The sequence below is a fragment of the Eucyclogobius newberryi genome, unplaced genomic scaffold (assembly GCF_026437365.1).
Source record: "Eucyclogobius newberryi isolate DKJ021-1_F unplaced genomic scaffold, fEucNew1.0.hap1 SCAF_12, whole genome shotgun sequence".
In the NCBI taxonomy this organism is placed as follows: domain Eukaryota; kingdom Metazoa; phylum Chordata; class Actinopteri; order Gobiiformes; family Gobiidae; genus Eucyclogobius; species Eucyclogobius newberryi.
Genome location: NW_027315746.1, coordinates 10605786 through 10622993, shown reverse-complemented (window position 1 = coordinate 10622993; position 17208 = coordinate 10605786). Strand labels below are relative to the sequence as shown.

At 39.9% G+C, this 17208-nt stretch overlaps 1 protein-coding gene across 2 annotated transcripts in view; it reads left to right on the top strand.

Moving 5' to 3' along the window:
- Positions 1-12503: 12503 nt before the first annotated feature.
- The window catches only part of LOC140356061 (tropomyosin alpha-3 chain-like), a 43689-nt gene continuing 38984 nt past the window's right edge, over positions 12504-17208 (top strand). For both annotated transcript variants that reach the window (XM_072440779.1, XM_072440780.1), the window contains exons 1-2: positions 12504-12652; positions 17138-17208. The exon at positions 17138-17208 is cut by the window's right edge and continues 55 nt beyond it. In XM_072440779.1, coding sequence (XP_072296880.1) covers positions 12539-12652; positions 17138-17208 — 185 coding nt within the window. In that variant the 5' untranslated portion in view covers positions 12504-12538. The remainder of the gene's footprint in view (positions 12653-17137) is intronic.

Sequence of the window (17208 nt, the reverse complement as noted above, 5' to 3'; positions counted from 1 at the left end):
TTGCATCTACAGTTTTTACAGCATAAAGTCATCCACTGTTCAGAGAGGATGCGAAAGGCATATCAATGTTTCAGAAAATCCCTTTGAAAAATATGAGGGGGCTAAATATATACCCTTCCAGGGTTATGGCATATCATAATCCACAGAGGTAATTATCAGGGTAGCAAAGGATTACTCTACTAAATACATGCACTTTTCACCAGTGTAATAGTGACGCTTTCCAAGAGGATGTAAATCTATCGAAGGATATACATTTCTATTGGCAGCTGAAATCTCAACAATAAACTCACACAAAGTGAATATAGACTACGTAAACAAGTGGGCCTGTAGTATAAGTAGTAGCAGTCGTACTTATATGTACTGAGCAGGGAGAAAGTACATTCTTATTGAGCATCAATTGGCAACAACTGTGGCATTAGCAACACAAGTTATAAAATTTATTCAACTTTTTGTTTTTTAAATCTCAAGTATTTTAAAACAAGGAAACAGTCCTCAATAAACATGACGACACGTGTTTGGATTAGAACAGTCTGTGTTGCAAACACGTCAGCCTGGGTCAATAGAACCTGCATTTGTATGAACTTGTCAAGTATTTATTTGTATGATTCTTACATCAGAGAGAAAAGGAAAGCTGTGCTACTGTGGCAAATTAGACTCAGTAATTCAGTGCAGTGCATGTTTCCTTAACCTGCCAGCAGAGGAAGACAAATCTGTCATGAGAGGGCATAATACATAAATTGGTAAACAATTAGATACTTCAGCAAATGTGACTTATTCCCCAAGCCATAATGTAAACGCCGACCATTAAACCATTGGAGTTACAGACAAGAACAACTTTGTGTTTTGAGTCTTTCCTTTTACTATAGATAAAAAAGTGACTCAGTGATTTGCATATTGTGGACCTTTTTTGTTTGTTTTGTTTCTACTTTTCAGACCCTGCTGCCTCTTTAGTCATTAGTGGTTTTCTATTTCTTGAAAAACATCTTGAAAAATGACTTAGGCAATGATATGTTTGAAGATTGAATGGGCTGAAGCGGTGAACGCATTCAATCTAAAAGTTATATTAGATATTTGCTGGTGCAAATAGGGCAAAAAAAATCTGCCATTGTGCGACTGGTTTACTTTGATGACCTATGATGGAAAATTGAGCAACCGTTAAACTAATCCCAGGCTTTCGTCGGCCAAAGAAATACTTTGCTCCGTGCATCAATTAATCAAATAAAATGGGGGAACTGGCAAAAGCTCTCAAAACTATAAAATATCCACAAGCTCAAGGGAATTATTAAAACTATTTACACAGAAAAGTAAAATACACAAGCTCCAGCTAAACACATACCATTTATTTCTATTGAAACCATTAACAAGGATATTTACACTAGACAGGTCAATCCTACTGCATTTTGTTTCCTGGATAAACAAATGGTTTAACATAAATATACCACATTTACTGTCACATTTAGAATACAATGCATGTGCTTCCATTTGACTCTCACAAAAACACAAAGTTACTGCACTTTTAGCATGAAATGAACCACTGAGGCCCTGTATTTAACAAGTGTGTGATTTCCTCTGGCTCCATCACCGTACGCTCTAATCGACTCCCTGGTTCCCATGGCGCTGCTGAGATTTATACTTAGACATTGACTGTTCTCCCGAGGCGATGCTGTGGCTTTGAGGAGAGTTGTGGCCTTACAAGGAGAGGAGGAGGAGGAGAGGAGGAGGAGGAGAGGAGGTGGAGAGGAGGAGGAGTGGAGGAGGAGTGGAGGAGGAGAGGAGGAGAGGAGGAGAGGAGGAGGAGGAGTGGAGGAGGAGGAGAGGAGGAGGAGTGGAGGAGGAGAGGAGGAGAGGAGGAGAGGAGGAGAGGAGGAGGAGGAGTGGAGGAGGAGGAGAGGAGGAGGAGAGGAGGAGGAGTGGAGGAGGAGAGGAGGTGGAGAGGAGGAGGAGTGGAGGAGGAGTGGAGGAGGAGAGGAGGAGAGGAGGAGAGGAGGAGGAGGAGTGGAGGAGGAGGAGAGGAGGAGGAGTGGAGGAGGAGAGGAGGAGAGGAGGAGAGGAGGAGGAGGAGTGGAGGAGGAGGAGAGGAGGAGGAGAGGAGGAGGAGTGGAGGAGGAGAGGAGGAGGAGAGGAGGAGGAGAGGAGGAGGAGAGCTCTTTTTCCTGTGGTCTCATTTTTTTTTTTTTTTTTTAAAGTTTAACACTGGTGCATTTGCCAAAGAGAACATATCTGCTTTTCTGAATCATTATTATCATTATTACTACTGCTATTTCTGTGTGAGTACTAAGTAAGTGACTTTTCCATATTCTTTTTGGGAGCGCAAACGTTTCGATCACTTTTTTTTAAGAGCCACACTCTTTTTTGGGCACACACCACCTACTAAAACATTACCAAGTTACGTCGGTGTAATCCCTCATTCGTCCAGGCGTGTTCCATAGTAGAAAAAGCTTCAGTTGTAGTCATCTGGACTCAGTTTGAAAAAATAGACGTTTCGACTCTCATCCAAGAGTCATTGCCTCTCTCATTCCTCTCTCATTTCTCTCTCATTTCTCTCTCATTTCTCTCTCATTCCTCTCTCTCTCATTCCTCTCTCATTTCTCTCTCATTTCTCTCTCATTTCTCTCTCATTCCTCTCTCATTTCTCTCTCATTTCTCTCTCATTTCTCTCTCATTCCTCTCTCTCTCATTTCTCTCTCATTTCTCTCTCATTTCTCTCTCATTTCTCTCTCATTTCTCTCTCTCTCATTTCTCTCTCATTTCTCTCTCATTTCTCTCTCATTTCTCTCTCATTTCTCTCTCATTTCTCTCTCATTTCTCTCTCATTTCTCTCTCATTTCTCTCTCATTTCTCTCTCATTTCTCTCTCATTGTTCTTTCTACTTCAGGAAGGCTCCTCCCAATGGGCGGGTCTTACCACAGAACAGTATTAATATCGGAGTTCTCGACCTAAATTCTGTTATTGACAATGACTCTTGGATGAGAGTCGAAACGTCTATTTTTTCAAACTGAGTCCAGATGACTACAACTGAAGCTTTTTCTACTATTACCATGTTACACCAATTAGACAAAAATGTGCTAATATTTCCCTTGCCACTGTATCCACTCTGACTCCCTCCACAATTAACAAACTCCTAAAGCCCATTGACCACACCTCATCAATGCAACGCTCTTTCTTTCTTTCTTTCTTTCTTTCTTTCAAATCGACTCCATTTACAGCCCTGTGTCTCCCCTCAGCCTGCAGAGCCTCCTCCCCCCAAGCGCCACTCCACAGCTCTCTCATTTCTCTCTTATTCCTCTCTCATTCCTCTCTCATTTCTCTCTCATTTCTCTCTCATTTCTCTCTCATTTCTCTCTCATTCCTCTCTCTCTCATTTCTCTCTCATTTCTCTCTCATTTCTCTCTCATTCCTCTCTCTCTCATTTCTCTCTCATTTCTCTCTCATTTCTCTCTCCTTCCTCTCTCCTTCCTCTCTCATTTCTCTCTCATTCCTCTCTCATTTCTCTCTCATTTCTCTCTCATTTCTCTCTCATTCCTCTCTCATTTCTCTCTCATTTCTCTCTCATTCCTCTCTCATTCCTCGCTCATTTCTCTCTCATTTCTCTCTCATTCCTCTCTCATTCCTCTCTCATTCCTCTCTCATTTCTCTGTCATTCCTCTCTCTCTCATTCCTCTCTCATTCCTCTCTCATTTCTCTCTAATTTCTCTCTCATTTCTCTCTCATTCCTCTCTCATTTCTCTCTCATTTCTCTCTCATTCCTCTCTCATTCCTCTCTCATTCCTCTCTCATTTCTCTCTCATTTCTCTCTCATTTCTCTCTCATTTCTCTCTCATTCCTCTCTCATTTCTCTCTCATTTCTCTCTCATTTCTCTCTCATTTCTCTCTCATTTCTCTCTCATTCCTCTCTCATTCCTCTCTCATTCCTCTCTCATTACTCTCTCATTTCTCTCTCATTTCGCTCTCATTCCTCTCTCATTCCTCTCTCATTTCTCTCTCATTTCTCTCTCATTTCTCTCTCATTCCTCTCTCATTTCTCTCTCATTCCTCTCTCATTTCTCTTTCATTTCTCTCTCATTTCTCTCTCATTTCTCTCTCATTCCTCTCTCATTCCTCTCTCATTCCTCTCTCATTCCTCTCTCATTTCTCTCTCATTTCTCTCTCATTCCTCTCTCATTCCTCTCTCATTTCTCTCTCATTTCTCGCTCATTCCTCTCTCATTTCTCTCTCATTTCTCTCTCATTTCTCTCTCATTCCTCTCTCATTCCTCTCTCATTTCTCTTTCATTTCTCTCTCATTCCTCTCTCATTTCTCTCTCATTCCTCTCTCATTTCTCTCTCATTTCTCTCTCATTTCTCTCTCATTCCTCTCTCATTTCTCTCTCATTCCTCTCTCATTTCTCTCTCATTTCTCTCTCATTTCTCCCTCATTTCTCCCTCATTCCTCTCTCATTTCTCTTTCATTTCTCTCTCATTTCGCTCTCATTTCGCTCTCATTCCTCTCTCATTCCTCTCTCATTCCTCTCTCATTTCTCTCTCATTTCTCTCTCATTCCTCTCTCATTTCTCTCTCATTTCTCTCTCATTCCTCTCTCATTTCTCTCTCATTCCTCTCTCATTTCTCTCTCATTTCTCTCTCATTTCTCTCTCATTCCTCTCTATCTCATTTCTCTCTCATTTCTCTCTCATTTCTCTCTCATTCCTCTCTTATTTCTCTCTCATTTCTCTCTCATTCCTCTCTCATTCCTCACTCATTTCTCTCTCATTCCTCTCTCTCTCATTTCTCTCTCATTCCTCTCTCATTTCTCTCTCATTCCTCTCTCTCTCATTTCTCTCTCATTCCTCTCTCATTTCTCTCTCATTCCTCTCTCATTTCTCTCTCATTTCTCTTTCATTTCTCTCTCATTTCTCTCTCATTTCTCCCTCATTTCTCTCTCATTGCTCTCTCATTCCTCTCTCATTTCTCTCTCATTCCTCTCTCTCTCATTTCTCTCTCATTTCTCTCTCATTTCTGTCTCATTCCTCTCTCTCTCTCATTTCTCTCTCATTTCTCTCTCATTCCTCTCTCATTTCTCTCTCATTTCTCTCTCATTTCTCTCTCATTTCTCTCTCATTTCTCTCTCATTTCTCTCTCATTCCTCTCTCTCTCATTTCGCTTTCATTCCTCTCTCATTCCTCTCTCATTTCTATCTCTCTCTCATTTCTCTCTCATTTCTCTCTCATTCCTCTCTCATTTCTCTCTCATTTCTCTCTCATTTCTCTCTCTCTCTCATTTCTCTCTCTCTCTCATTTCTCTCTCATTTCTCTCTCATTTCTCTCTCATTCCTCTCTCATTTCTCTCTCATTTCTCTCTCATTTCTCTCTCATTCCTCTCTCTCTCATTTCGCTTTCATTCCTCTCTCATTCCTCTCTCATTTCTATCTCTCTCTCATTTCTCTCTCATTTCTCTCTCATTCCTCTCTCATTTCTCTCTCATTTCTCTCTCATTTCTCTCTCATTCCTCTCTCATTTCTCTCTCATTTCTCTCTCATTCCTCTCTCATTTCTCTCTCATTTATCTCTCATTCCTCTCTCATTTCTCTCTCATTTATCTCTCATTTCTCTCTCATTTCGCTCTCATTTCGCTCTCATTTCGCTCTCATTTCTCTCTCATTCCTCTCTCATTCCTCTCTCATTTCTCTCTCATTCCTCTCTCATTCCTCTCTCATTCCTCTCTCATTTCTCTCTCATTTCTCTCTCATTTCTCTCTCATTCCTCTCTCATTTCTCTCTCATTCCTCTCTCTCTCATTTCTCTCTCATTTCTCTCTCATTCCTCTCTAATTTATCTCTCATTTCGCTCTCATTCCTCTCTCATTCCTCTCTCATTTCTCTCTCATTCCTCTCTCTCTCATTTCTCTCTCATTTCTCTCTCATTTCTCTCTCATTTCTCTCTCATTCCTCTCTCATTTCTCTCTCATTTCTCTCTCATTTCTCTCTCATTCCTCTCTCATTTCTCTCTCTCTCTCATTCCTCTATCATTTCTCTCTCATTCCTCTCTCTCTCATTTCTCTCTCATTTCTCTCTCATTCCTCTCTCATTTCTCTCTCATTTCTCTCTCATTCCTCTCTCATTTCTCTCTCATTTATCTCTCATTTCTCTCTCATTACTCTCTCATTCCTCTCTCATTTCGCTCTCATTTCGCTCTCATTTCGCTCTCATTCCTCTCTCATTCCTCTCTCATTCCTCTCTCATTTCTCTCTCATTCCTCTCTCATTCCTCTCTCATTCCTCTCTCATTTCTCTCTCATTTCTCTCTCATTTCTCTCTCATTCCTCTCTCTCTCATTTCTCTCTCATTTCTCTCTCATTTCTCTCTCATTCATCTCTCATTTCTCTCTCATTCCTCTCTCTCTCATTTCTCTCTCATTTCTCTCTCATTCCTCTCTAATTTATCTCTCATTTCGCTCTCATTCCTCTCTCATTCCTCTCTCATTTCTCTCTCATTCCTCTCTCTCTCATTTCTCTCTCATTTCTCTCTCATTTCTCTCTCATTTCTCTCTCATTCCTCTCTCATTTCTCTCTCATTTCTCTCTCATTTCTCTCTCATTCCTCTCTCATTTCTCTCTCATTTCTCTCTCATTCCTCTCTCATTTCTCTCTCATTCCTCTCTCATTTCTCTCTCATTTCTCTCTCATTCCTCTCTCATTCCTCTCTCATTCCTCTGTCATTTCTCTCTCATTTCTCTCTCATTTCTGTCTCATTCCTCTCTCATTCCTCTCTCATTTCTCTTTCATTTCTCTCTCATTTCTCTCTCATTTCTCTCTCATTTCTCTCTCATTCCTCTCTCATTTCTCTCTCATTTCTCTCTCATTTCTCTCTCATTTCGCTCTCATTTCTCTCTCATTTCTCTCTCATTCCTCTCTCATTCCTCTGTCATTTCTCTCTCATTTCTCTCTCATTCCTCTCTCATTTCTCTCTCATTTCTCTCTCATTCCTCTCTCATTTCTCTCTCATTCCTCTCTCATTTCTCTCTCATTTCTCTCTCATTTCACTCTCATTCCTCTCTCATTCCTCTCTCATTTCTCTCTCATTCCTCTCTCATTCCTCTCTCATTTCTCTCTCATTTCTCTCTCATTCCTCTCTCATTCCTCTCTCATTTCTCTCTCATTTCTCTCTCATTCCTCTCTCATTCCTCTCTCATTTCTCTCATTTATCTTTCATTTCTATCTCATTTCTCTCTCATTTCTCTCTCATTCCTCTCTCATTTCTCTCTCATTTCTCTCTCATTTCTCTCTCATTCCTCTCTCATTTCTCTCTCATTTCTCTCTCATTTCTCTCTCATTTCTCTCTCATTTCTCTCTCATTCCTCTCTCATTTCTCTCTCATTTCTCTCTCATTCCTCTCTCATTTCTCTCTCATTTCTCTCTCATTTCTCTCTCATTCCTCTCTCATTTCTCTCTCATTTCTCTCTCATTCCTCTCTCATTCCTCTCTCATTTCTCTTTCATTTCTCTCTCATTTCTCTCTCATTTCTCTCTCATTTCTCTCTCATTTCTCTCTCATTTCTCTCTCATTCCTCTCTCATTCCTCTCTCATTTCTCTCTCATTTCTCTCTCATTCCTCTCTCATTTCCCTCTCATTCCTCTCTCATTTCTCTCTCATTTCTCTCTCATTCCTCTCTCATTTCTCTCTCATTTCTCTCTCATTCCTCTCTCATTTACCTCTCATTCCTCTCTCATTTCTCTCTCATTTCTCTCTCATTCCTCTCTCATTTCTCTCTCATTTCTCTCTCATCATTCCTCTCTCATTTCTCTCTCATTTCTCTCTCATTCCTCTCTCATTTCTCTCTCATTCCTCTCTCATTTCTCCTGTAAAGCTCACCAAGCTTCTCTCTCTCTCTGGCATCAAAACTCCAACTTTCTCTCTGGTTCCCCTCTAATCAAAGCGCGCCTTCCGGTCGTTTCTCCCTCAATCACAACCGTCATAAATTCTTCACTTATGGTTCCATTCCACAGCGATCAAACAATACTCAAAAAAACCTGCTTTTGACCCTGACAAATTTGCTGATTTCCGGGCCCACGTCTAACCTTCCCTTCCTGTCCAAAATCCTCTGGCCGCGCAGCTACAAACGCACCTAACCCTGTGTGAATTCCAGTCTGCGTTGCGTCCACGGCACTGCTCCAGGTAATCCCTCTGTCCTCCCCCGATGTCCACCGCCCGTCCCTCCTCCGTGGGACCAAGCTCTGAACCCCAGGCAGACAGAGCCTTCTCCGTGTCGGGGCCCAAACCCTCTACAACTCTCCACCACAACAACCCAGAGACCGCACTGACCTCTCCACCTTCAAGAATAACCTAAACCTCACCTGTTCAGAACAACTTTTAATCCTTGAATTCACTCTCGCTGCTCCACTGCGTCTAGTGTTCTTTTAAATTGTCTGGTTTTATTGCTGTTAAAGTGTCTTTGAGTGTCTTGAAAAGCTCTGAATAAACCAAATGTATGATTATTATTATTATTATTATTATGTGTGATATTTTCTGTTCTGCATATCAAAATGTGTTAAAGGCCTCCTCCTCTCCTCTACTACTACAACTTCAACTTCTACTACTACAATTGACACGTATTTTCATTGCTTTTTAAGGTGAATGTCGTCATGTTCGGTTGGTATAACGTTCGGCGGTCTCCTTTCCTTACACCAGAGTGATACATGCATTCGATTAAGCACATATATTTAGTCATAGAAGTGCTGCACATGTATAAATCTATGACCTGTCTCTAACTCAGAATTCCGCCAGCCTCTCACCAAAGACAACACCGTGTAACTAAAACAAAGTGCTGCTGGACATCCAAATATGGCTCAGGGTCAGTTTTATTATCAGCACATGACGTCAGGTCAAGCCGGACATTTTAAAACTATGAAACGTATCTTTTGTTTAGGAATAAATGCCAACAAAAATTATCTTTTTTTCTTCCTCTTCGGACTGGTCAGCATGGCATGGATGTTAAAGTCACATAGATTGATTGATTGATTGATTGATAACTTCAAATTGGAGGACGGAGGATTAGTTCTGACACAGTGAGATTTTTTATCAGGGAATCAAAGCAATGATACAATTCGTTTTTATTAATTTGCCTTCTTCATGTTCTATTTAGATGAGCTTGAACAATAAAAGTAATGCAGATCTTATTTGTATCTGTTTTTTCAAAGTCGCTTTACAACTCTGTGCATAATTCAGTCGCTTCTCATAAATGTTGGTAGTAAAGTGTCTAAAACATTCAAACCATTGCACTCAAAACGTCTTTAATTACATCATGTTTCAGATGTAATTACATCATGTTTCAGTCTTGGGGTGCACGGTGGCAAAGGCGGATAGCGCTCTTACCTCCCAAGAAGGAGATCATGGGTTCGATTCCCGGACCAGACCAACATCACATGATCTCTCTGGGTGGAGTCTGCATGTTCTCCCTGTGTTACCGTGGGTTCTCTCCGGGTTCTCCGGCTTCCTCCCACCGTCCAAAGACATGCATGTGTTAGGCAACAGTCCAGGGTGTACCCCGCCTAAGGCCCGAAGAACTGGCTCCAGTCACCCGCGACCCCAAAAGGGACCAAGCGGTAGAAAATGGATGGATGTTTCAGTCTTCTCGCTGGGGGAGACTGATGTCGGTCAGCACCACATTTCTGACCACAAATGATTCACACAAGCGATCAACTTTTATAGATAAAAAACCTCTACATGAGCTGATGGAAATGTCCCATAAAAGTCTACGAGCTTCAAATGCAGATGCAGTCTTTAGGCTGTGACAAACAAAAGCACAAACTACTCTGCAGAGGGCGTTAATAGGGTTGTCAAAAGGATCAGGGATAATAAGACACTGATCGATACAAAAAAAGGATGAAAAATAGATACAGTTTGAGTCCAGAATTGGTACTAAAACAAGTGACAAACAGGACAGACTTTGACCGTTTTAGAATTACTTTCAGCTTTATTAGAACATGGTGACATCACGTTTTATTATGTTGTGATCAATTGTCTAAAAAAAGAGCATTTTCTATTTAAGTTGAGGCATTGAGTATCAAGCCTTAGTATAAAGATAAAGTTTGAAATGTTAGCATTGTGACAACATTAGCCAGTATTATTCAGATATATTGACTTAGATTGACTTGAGTAACTTTTAAGGAAATTGTACATCTCGGGAGCAGTACAGTGACTGCATACTATTGAATAATATTTTGTTTGAAGTAACAGTACTCTTAGTCGAGTAAAAGTTCAAGTTACTCTCCCCACTGCGACAAAAGCATTAAATAATTTGATCATTTGTGTCTCTATTTTGTGTTTCCGTCCTTTGAAAATGTCAGAATTTGTGCATTATTTATGTACAATTTGGTCGACTACATTTTGCACAAAAAAGCCTTACAACGCGAGACATGCCCCAAAACACCACTTTCACTGCATCCTACATTACGCACAGTGCTTATTTCCTGGCATGCCTCTACAATGACAGAAAACAGGTCTAAATAAAGACAAAATAGACCAATGGTAATTTAGAGGCGCATATAATTTGCAGTCGTCGTGCGGTTTGTGCCTCCATCTCTCTCTCTCCGAACTCACTCGCTCCGACTGGATTATTTTCCAAGTCTTTTCTCTTTTTTCATTCACAGCTAGAATGAAAACTATGTCCTTTCTGACCAACTCTGGTATTAACATCAATTTGAACATTCCAGAGAATAAAACACACACACACATAGGCCTACACTGTGGAGCCAATCTCATGTTACAAATGGAAGCGGTCTGGGCGGGTTCCGAGTTCTTATCGGTCCAAAATAAGGGTACAGGTGAAATATTGCCAGGAAAAGCAGTTTTGTCGATCTAATATGTTGGTTTGTAAATGAAGGTGGAATGCAGGATAACGTCTGATGGTTTGTGCAGGGGTAAAGGCTATAATGGTTTTGTTTTCCCTGGTTGAACTCTCATTTAGTCCTGGTTAAGTCCTTGTACAATCGTTGTTTGGGTCTAGATTAGTCTGATTAAACCTGTGTAGTTGAGCCTAGGTTTAGTCTTGATTTGGCCTTTTATTATTTGATATTTACTTTAGATTTGTATATATTTTTGGTGGTCTTTAATCAGTTTTTATATCAGAATTTGCCCTTTTATTTGGTCTTCCTGGTTTTGTCCATGTGTTGTCCTGGTTTAGTTCTCATTTAACTTTAGTTTAGTCATGGTCTACTGTTGATTTAATCTGTTTTTGGATCTGAATTAGTCCTTTTTTCTTTAGTCCAGTTTAAGTCTTAGTTTAGCCCTGGTTTGTCTTGGTTTAATCTTATGGATCTGACCCTTTTCCTTTATCTCTCCTCCTCTATATCTCTATCCTCTATATATGAATCAATCAATCAACCAATCTTTAGAAAGTGTTTTAATCCTGGTTTAGCCTTGGTTTAGTCCTGGTTTATTGCTGATTTAATCACGTTTTTTTCTTTAGTCCTGGTTCAGTCCTGGCTGGACCTGGTTTAGCCCTGGTTTAGTCCTGGTTTAGACCTGGTTTAGTCCTGGTTTAGTCCTGGTTTAGTCCAGGTTTAGACCTGATTTAGTCCTGGTTTAGTCCTGGTTTAGTCCTGGTTCTGTCCTGGTTTAGCCCTGGTTCTGTCCTGGTTTAGTCCTGGTTTAGTCCTGGTTTGCTCTTTTGATTTAATTTGTTTTTAGATCTGAATTAGCCTTTATTTCTTTCAGTAGCCTTCTGATTCAGACTTGATTTATCCCTGGTTTAGTCCTGGTTTAGTCCTGGTTCTTTCCTGGTTTAGTCCTGGTTTAGTCCTGGTTTAGTCCTGGTTTAGCCCTGGTTTAGTCCTGGTTTAGTCCTGGTTTAGTCCTGGTTTAGTCCTGGTTCTGTCCTGGTTTAGCCCTGGTTTAGTCCTGGTTTAGACCTGGTTTAGTCCTGGTTTAGTCCTGGTTTAGTCCTGGTTCTGTCCTGGTTTAGCCCTGGTTCTGTCCTGGTTTAATCCTGGTTTAGTCCTGGTTTACTCTTTTGATTTAATTTGTTTTTAGATCTGAATTAGCCTTTATTTCTTTCAGTAGCCTTCTGATTCAGACCTGATTCATCCCTGGTTTAGTCCTAAATGTAATCTGAATCCACCCTGGAATATTGCTGCTTCAGTTTGAGTTTCACATTTCAGTTAAACTTGCATTTGCCCTTATTTAGCTCTGCTCATTTCTCAGTTAATCCCGACATACTTTCATCCACATTTCACCCCCTGCGTACTTCACCCGCCGCACATCCAAACACTTTCAGAGGTGGAAGCTGACGTTTTAACGCTTGCGAATCACTCTTTTCAAAGTGGGAGAGGGGCCACGCCGTAGGCTCCTGCGTGAAGCCCGTGCGGGGAGTGGCAAAGGAGGTGAGCGTCACGGAGAAAGGGCAGTCTCAAGTTCAAACCACACAAAGTCACTCAGTCTCGCCTTGCATCCCTGGATCCTCTCTCTCCCTCTCTCACTTTCCCCTCTCATCCCCCGCTGTCTGGACAAGAAGCTCCGGCGCTGCGACTGAAAAACTTTTAAAAAACACAGGGACAAAAACAAGCAGACACCATGGACGCGATCAAGAAGAAGATGCAAATGCTGAAACTGGACAAAGAGAACGCCATCGACCGGGCAGAGCAGGCGGAGACGGACCAGAAGGCGGCGGAGGATAAGTGCAAACAGGTGAGAGGAGCCTGCAGGATGTGAATAATGAAACAAAGGGCCAATGTCAATACACTGTACGGAGACTAGGGATTTTTTACGTGTCATTGGAATAGTGCTGGATGTGTTTGGAAAGCAAAGGGGAAGTGTAACATGAGAAGCACCTGTCATATCTCAGTGGCAGACAAAATAGACTGAGGCTGTTTGTGCAAAAGTTGGAGCTGCGTCTGCTGCGAAGTGCGAGAGAGCAACGGGAAACTGACACTGTGGATGAGAGCGCTCGTGTCAGCCAATCTTATCTGTTTAATATGATAAAACAACTTAATAAAGCATTATAATATGCATTGCCCTACCCCAAATTTGAATAAAATATGCAGTTGGTTAATATTGAAATGTCAGGTTGAAAAACATGATAAAAAAAGGACCAAATTTGACCTTTTCTGAACCATTTTAAATTATCTTGAGCTTTATCTGAATTAGTATAAGAGCACAAATGAAATAAATATTAATTGTATGAAAATTATGGTCTGTTGTCTGAAAAAAAAGCATTTTATAATTGTCCTTGTGATATCGTGTATTGAGTATTGATCCTAATCCATGTATCGGAATCAAGTTTGAAATATTAGCATCATGAAAACACTCAAATTGAAAAAGAAAAAGAGAGAACTGTGCCACTGCCTCCCACAAACTCCAGCACATTAACATTTTTATAACTGATTAAAAATGTCCCGTGAAACGTAAAGATGTCTTCTTTTGTTTATCGCTATTTGGGCTAACAGTTTCTGGACATGTTTATGAGCTCCGTCCACAGACGTCGCCCCACACGTCTGGTTTATTCTAACGACTAACACATTGGACGGGCCAGAGTTTGCACAAGGAGCCGAACACGCCAAGTATTTGCCATAGAAGGTAATGTTGACTGTAGTGAGCAGCTGATGCAGCTCCTGAACTCCACAGGCCGAGGATGAGGAGGAGGCAGGAGCCGACACATGTGAAGTACAGACACCGGGGAGTACTGCGGGATTTTACTGCACAAAACCTGCTGATGAGGGGCTTAATGTTCATACTTAAAGGGCTCTCTTTAAAGAGATGCACATGAGGTGACCCACGTCCACATGAAATGTGCAAAGAAGACCCAAGGGATGTACAAAACAGTGTATACAACTACTGGCTACTCTGTTTAGTCTTGATTTAATCTGTTTATGGATCTGACCCCTTTCCCTTATATCTTCTTTATATCTCTATCCTCTATGTATGACTCAATCAACCAACCAATCTTTATAAAGTTTTTTAATCCTAGTTTTGCCTTTGTTTAGTCCTGGTTCATTGCTAATTTAATCAAGTTTTTTCCCTTTATTCCTGGCAGTGTTGGGAAGGGCATCTGGTGCCAAAACACACACAAAACACATCACTAATGCACATTTAAGTTTGTTCTTTGTGAGCTTGTGTATCTAAACCTAAGGCCCAGCATCAAAAATCAAAGAGAAGGCTAAATTTTACAACTATGAACTTATATTTAACCATTTTAAGCTTTGACTTCTGAACCTTTTTGCATTTTTTTCCTATTTTTTTCTCATATTTGCTGTTAACCAGGTGAATTTGCTATACATTCTCCGAGTAAAACACAGAGAACTTGCAGTAGATCATATAAAACGTGGGTTGGGGGCCCTGCTTTGATTGTATCCTGAGGCATATCATAAGGCAACATAAAGCGCCACCATTTAAACGTTATTAAGATATGGTTAAAGTTACTACACTTAAAGTTCAAATGCAGGGTCTAAAGTTCATTGCATTAACAGGGGATGTAATCTGATATAGTTACTAACACTATGGGGGTCGTCGAGGAGCAAACAAAGCCACTGAGCGGGTGGAAAGTATCTCTTGTCCAAATACCCATCAGGGACCCTCAAAGCAGCGACAGACTTCAGTAACACTGCACATGTGGAGCGCTACACACCAGACGCTGCTGAAGGTTTTTACAACGAGACGCACTTTCTTCTCTGCTGTTCTTGGCCAGATCGAGCGAGGCCAATAAAAGTGTCCCAACGCACTCAAGCATAATACGCACGATAATACGCACACTCAAAAGCCATTGTGCACAAGTGTTCAGCACAGAACGTTCGCCTGGAGAGTTGTGGCTGAAGAGAAGTGGACAGTTTGTTCTAGAGGGTGAAACAAGTTGATGTTTTCTTTAAAATGTAGATGGAGTTTTGGGTGGAACAGAACAGAATGTTTAAAGTCACTTAGCACTTCATTATCTCTGAGACACTTTTCTCTTTGGCTTTTGATTCCAAACAGAAGATAAGATGCTTTTACTACTATTTTATTCTGTCTTAATGTCGGGATTCTGTCTTAATGTTGTGGCTGTTTGTAATTGCACTTCATAAAAACATTTGATTTGATTTAAATCTTCTCAATGTCACTTTTCTGGTAGACTTGTCTCCATAGAGATGCCATTGCTTTGCTTGGAATGTTGCACAGTATGGCATTTCACTTGCATATCTCCATGGAGACGAGATAATGATAACACCACCAGGCCAAATAAGTAAATTCAAGACAGGTAAGTTTAACGCCACAGTGGAACATTCCAGGCAAAGCATCTCCATGGAGATAAGCAGGTGGCGGAAAGCCCTCCAGAAAAGTTACATAGTGCAGCTTTTATTCTATTTATGTCATCTTGTTGAATATATCACATGTAACATTGTTATAACATCAGTTTTCATTTGAATATTTCAAATTTTGCGGATTTATTTATTTTATATTCTTGTGGAGACTGAACCATTTGATCACTGGTTTGTGTGTCTTTTTATATTTGAGTCAGCTAAATTTACTTTTTGAATTTGTTTTCATTGTCATAACATGTGAAAATTAAAAATAAATAAACCACAGAAACTGTTGATGGTCGTTAGACTGGAGGCTGCTGTACCTCTTTGAGCCACTAAGGGGCGTTAGACTTAAAATTTCTGCAAAAGTGACTCAATTAATCCAGGCTTTTGTGTCAGTTCTGTGGAATTCAAAAGTGACAGATTTATTTTTCACAGAATCGTCTCCTCGTCTTCACAATATTTCACTCTAACTGTAGATCAAATTGAAAGAGATTATCATAAAATCATTAATTTCCTAACACCAAATAAGGTATTGAAGGATGGGCCAAATGCAGAGGGAAAGTCCCTATAGAGATTGTGGACCTTTAAATGTTTGTCAAAAACATAGTAAATTATGTGATTTAAATGGAGGAACTGGGATTAGAATATCACAAATATGAAAAGAATATAGGTTGTTTTGGCCAATAAAAAACACTTTGAAACATGTGAGTCAGATCAAAGTCTGAATCAAACACGTTTACAATAGTATTTTACATAATATTTGATTTAATATGAGATAACGATAAAGACTCTTTTGTACTGGAGAAGATATTTCTAGTTTCTGCTTATTTTGTTGTTGTAAAGGCTTAAATCATTAGAGTTTTGATGTCAGTGAAAATGTTTTGGGTTAATTTGTTGTTTTGGATTCATTTGATGTTTTGGGTTAATTTGGATAAATTTGTTGTTTTGGGTTAATTTGGATTAGTTTGATGTTTTGGGTTGATTTGATGTTTTGGGTTAATTTGGATTAATTTGTTGTTTTGGGTTGATTTGATGTTTTGGGTTAATTTGAAGTTTTGGGTTGATTTGACGTTTTGTTTTGGGTTGATTTGAAGTTTTGGGTTGATTTGACGTTTTGGGTTAATTTGAAGTTTTGGGTTGATTTGATGTTTTGGGTTGATTTGATGTTTTGGGTTAATTTGATGTTTTGGGTTGATTTGATGTTTTGGGTTGATTTGTTGTTTTGTTTTGGGTTGATTTGATGTTTTGGGTTGATTTGTTGTTTTGTTTTGGGTTGATTTGAAGTTTTGGGTTGATTTGACGTTTTGGGTTGATTTGATGTTTTGGGTTGATTTGGATTAATTTGAAGTTTTGGGTTGATTTGATGTTTTGGGTTGATTTGGATTAATTTGAAGTTTTGGGTTGATTTGATGTTTTGTTTTGGGTTGATTTGTATTAATTTGAAGTTTTGGGTTGATTTGATGTTTTGTTTTGGGTTGATTTGTTGTTTTGTTTTGGGTTGATTTGTTGTTTTGTTTTGGGTTGATTTGAAGTTTTGTTTTGGGTTGATTTGTTGTTTTGGGTTGATTTGTTATTTTGGGTTAATTTGTTGTTTTGGGTTGATTTGGATAAATTTGATGTTTTTGGGTTGATTTGATGTTTTGGGTTGATTTGGATTAATTTGTTGTTTTGGGTTGATTTGTTGTTTTGGATGAATTTGTTGTTTTGGGTTGATTTGTTGTTTTGGGTTGATTTGTTGTTTTGGGTTGATTTGGATTAATTTGATGTTTTTGGGTTGATTTGTTGTTTTGGGTTGATTTGTTGTTTTGGGTTGATTTGTTGTTTTGGGTTAATTTGCTGTTTTGGGTTGATTTGACGTGACCACCTCTTCCACACTCACTCTGCTCTCTTCATCCTTCAGCTGGAGGACGAGCTGCTGGCGCTGCAGAAGAAGATGAAGGGGACGGAGGACGAGCTGGACAAATACTCGGA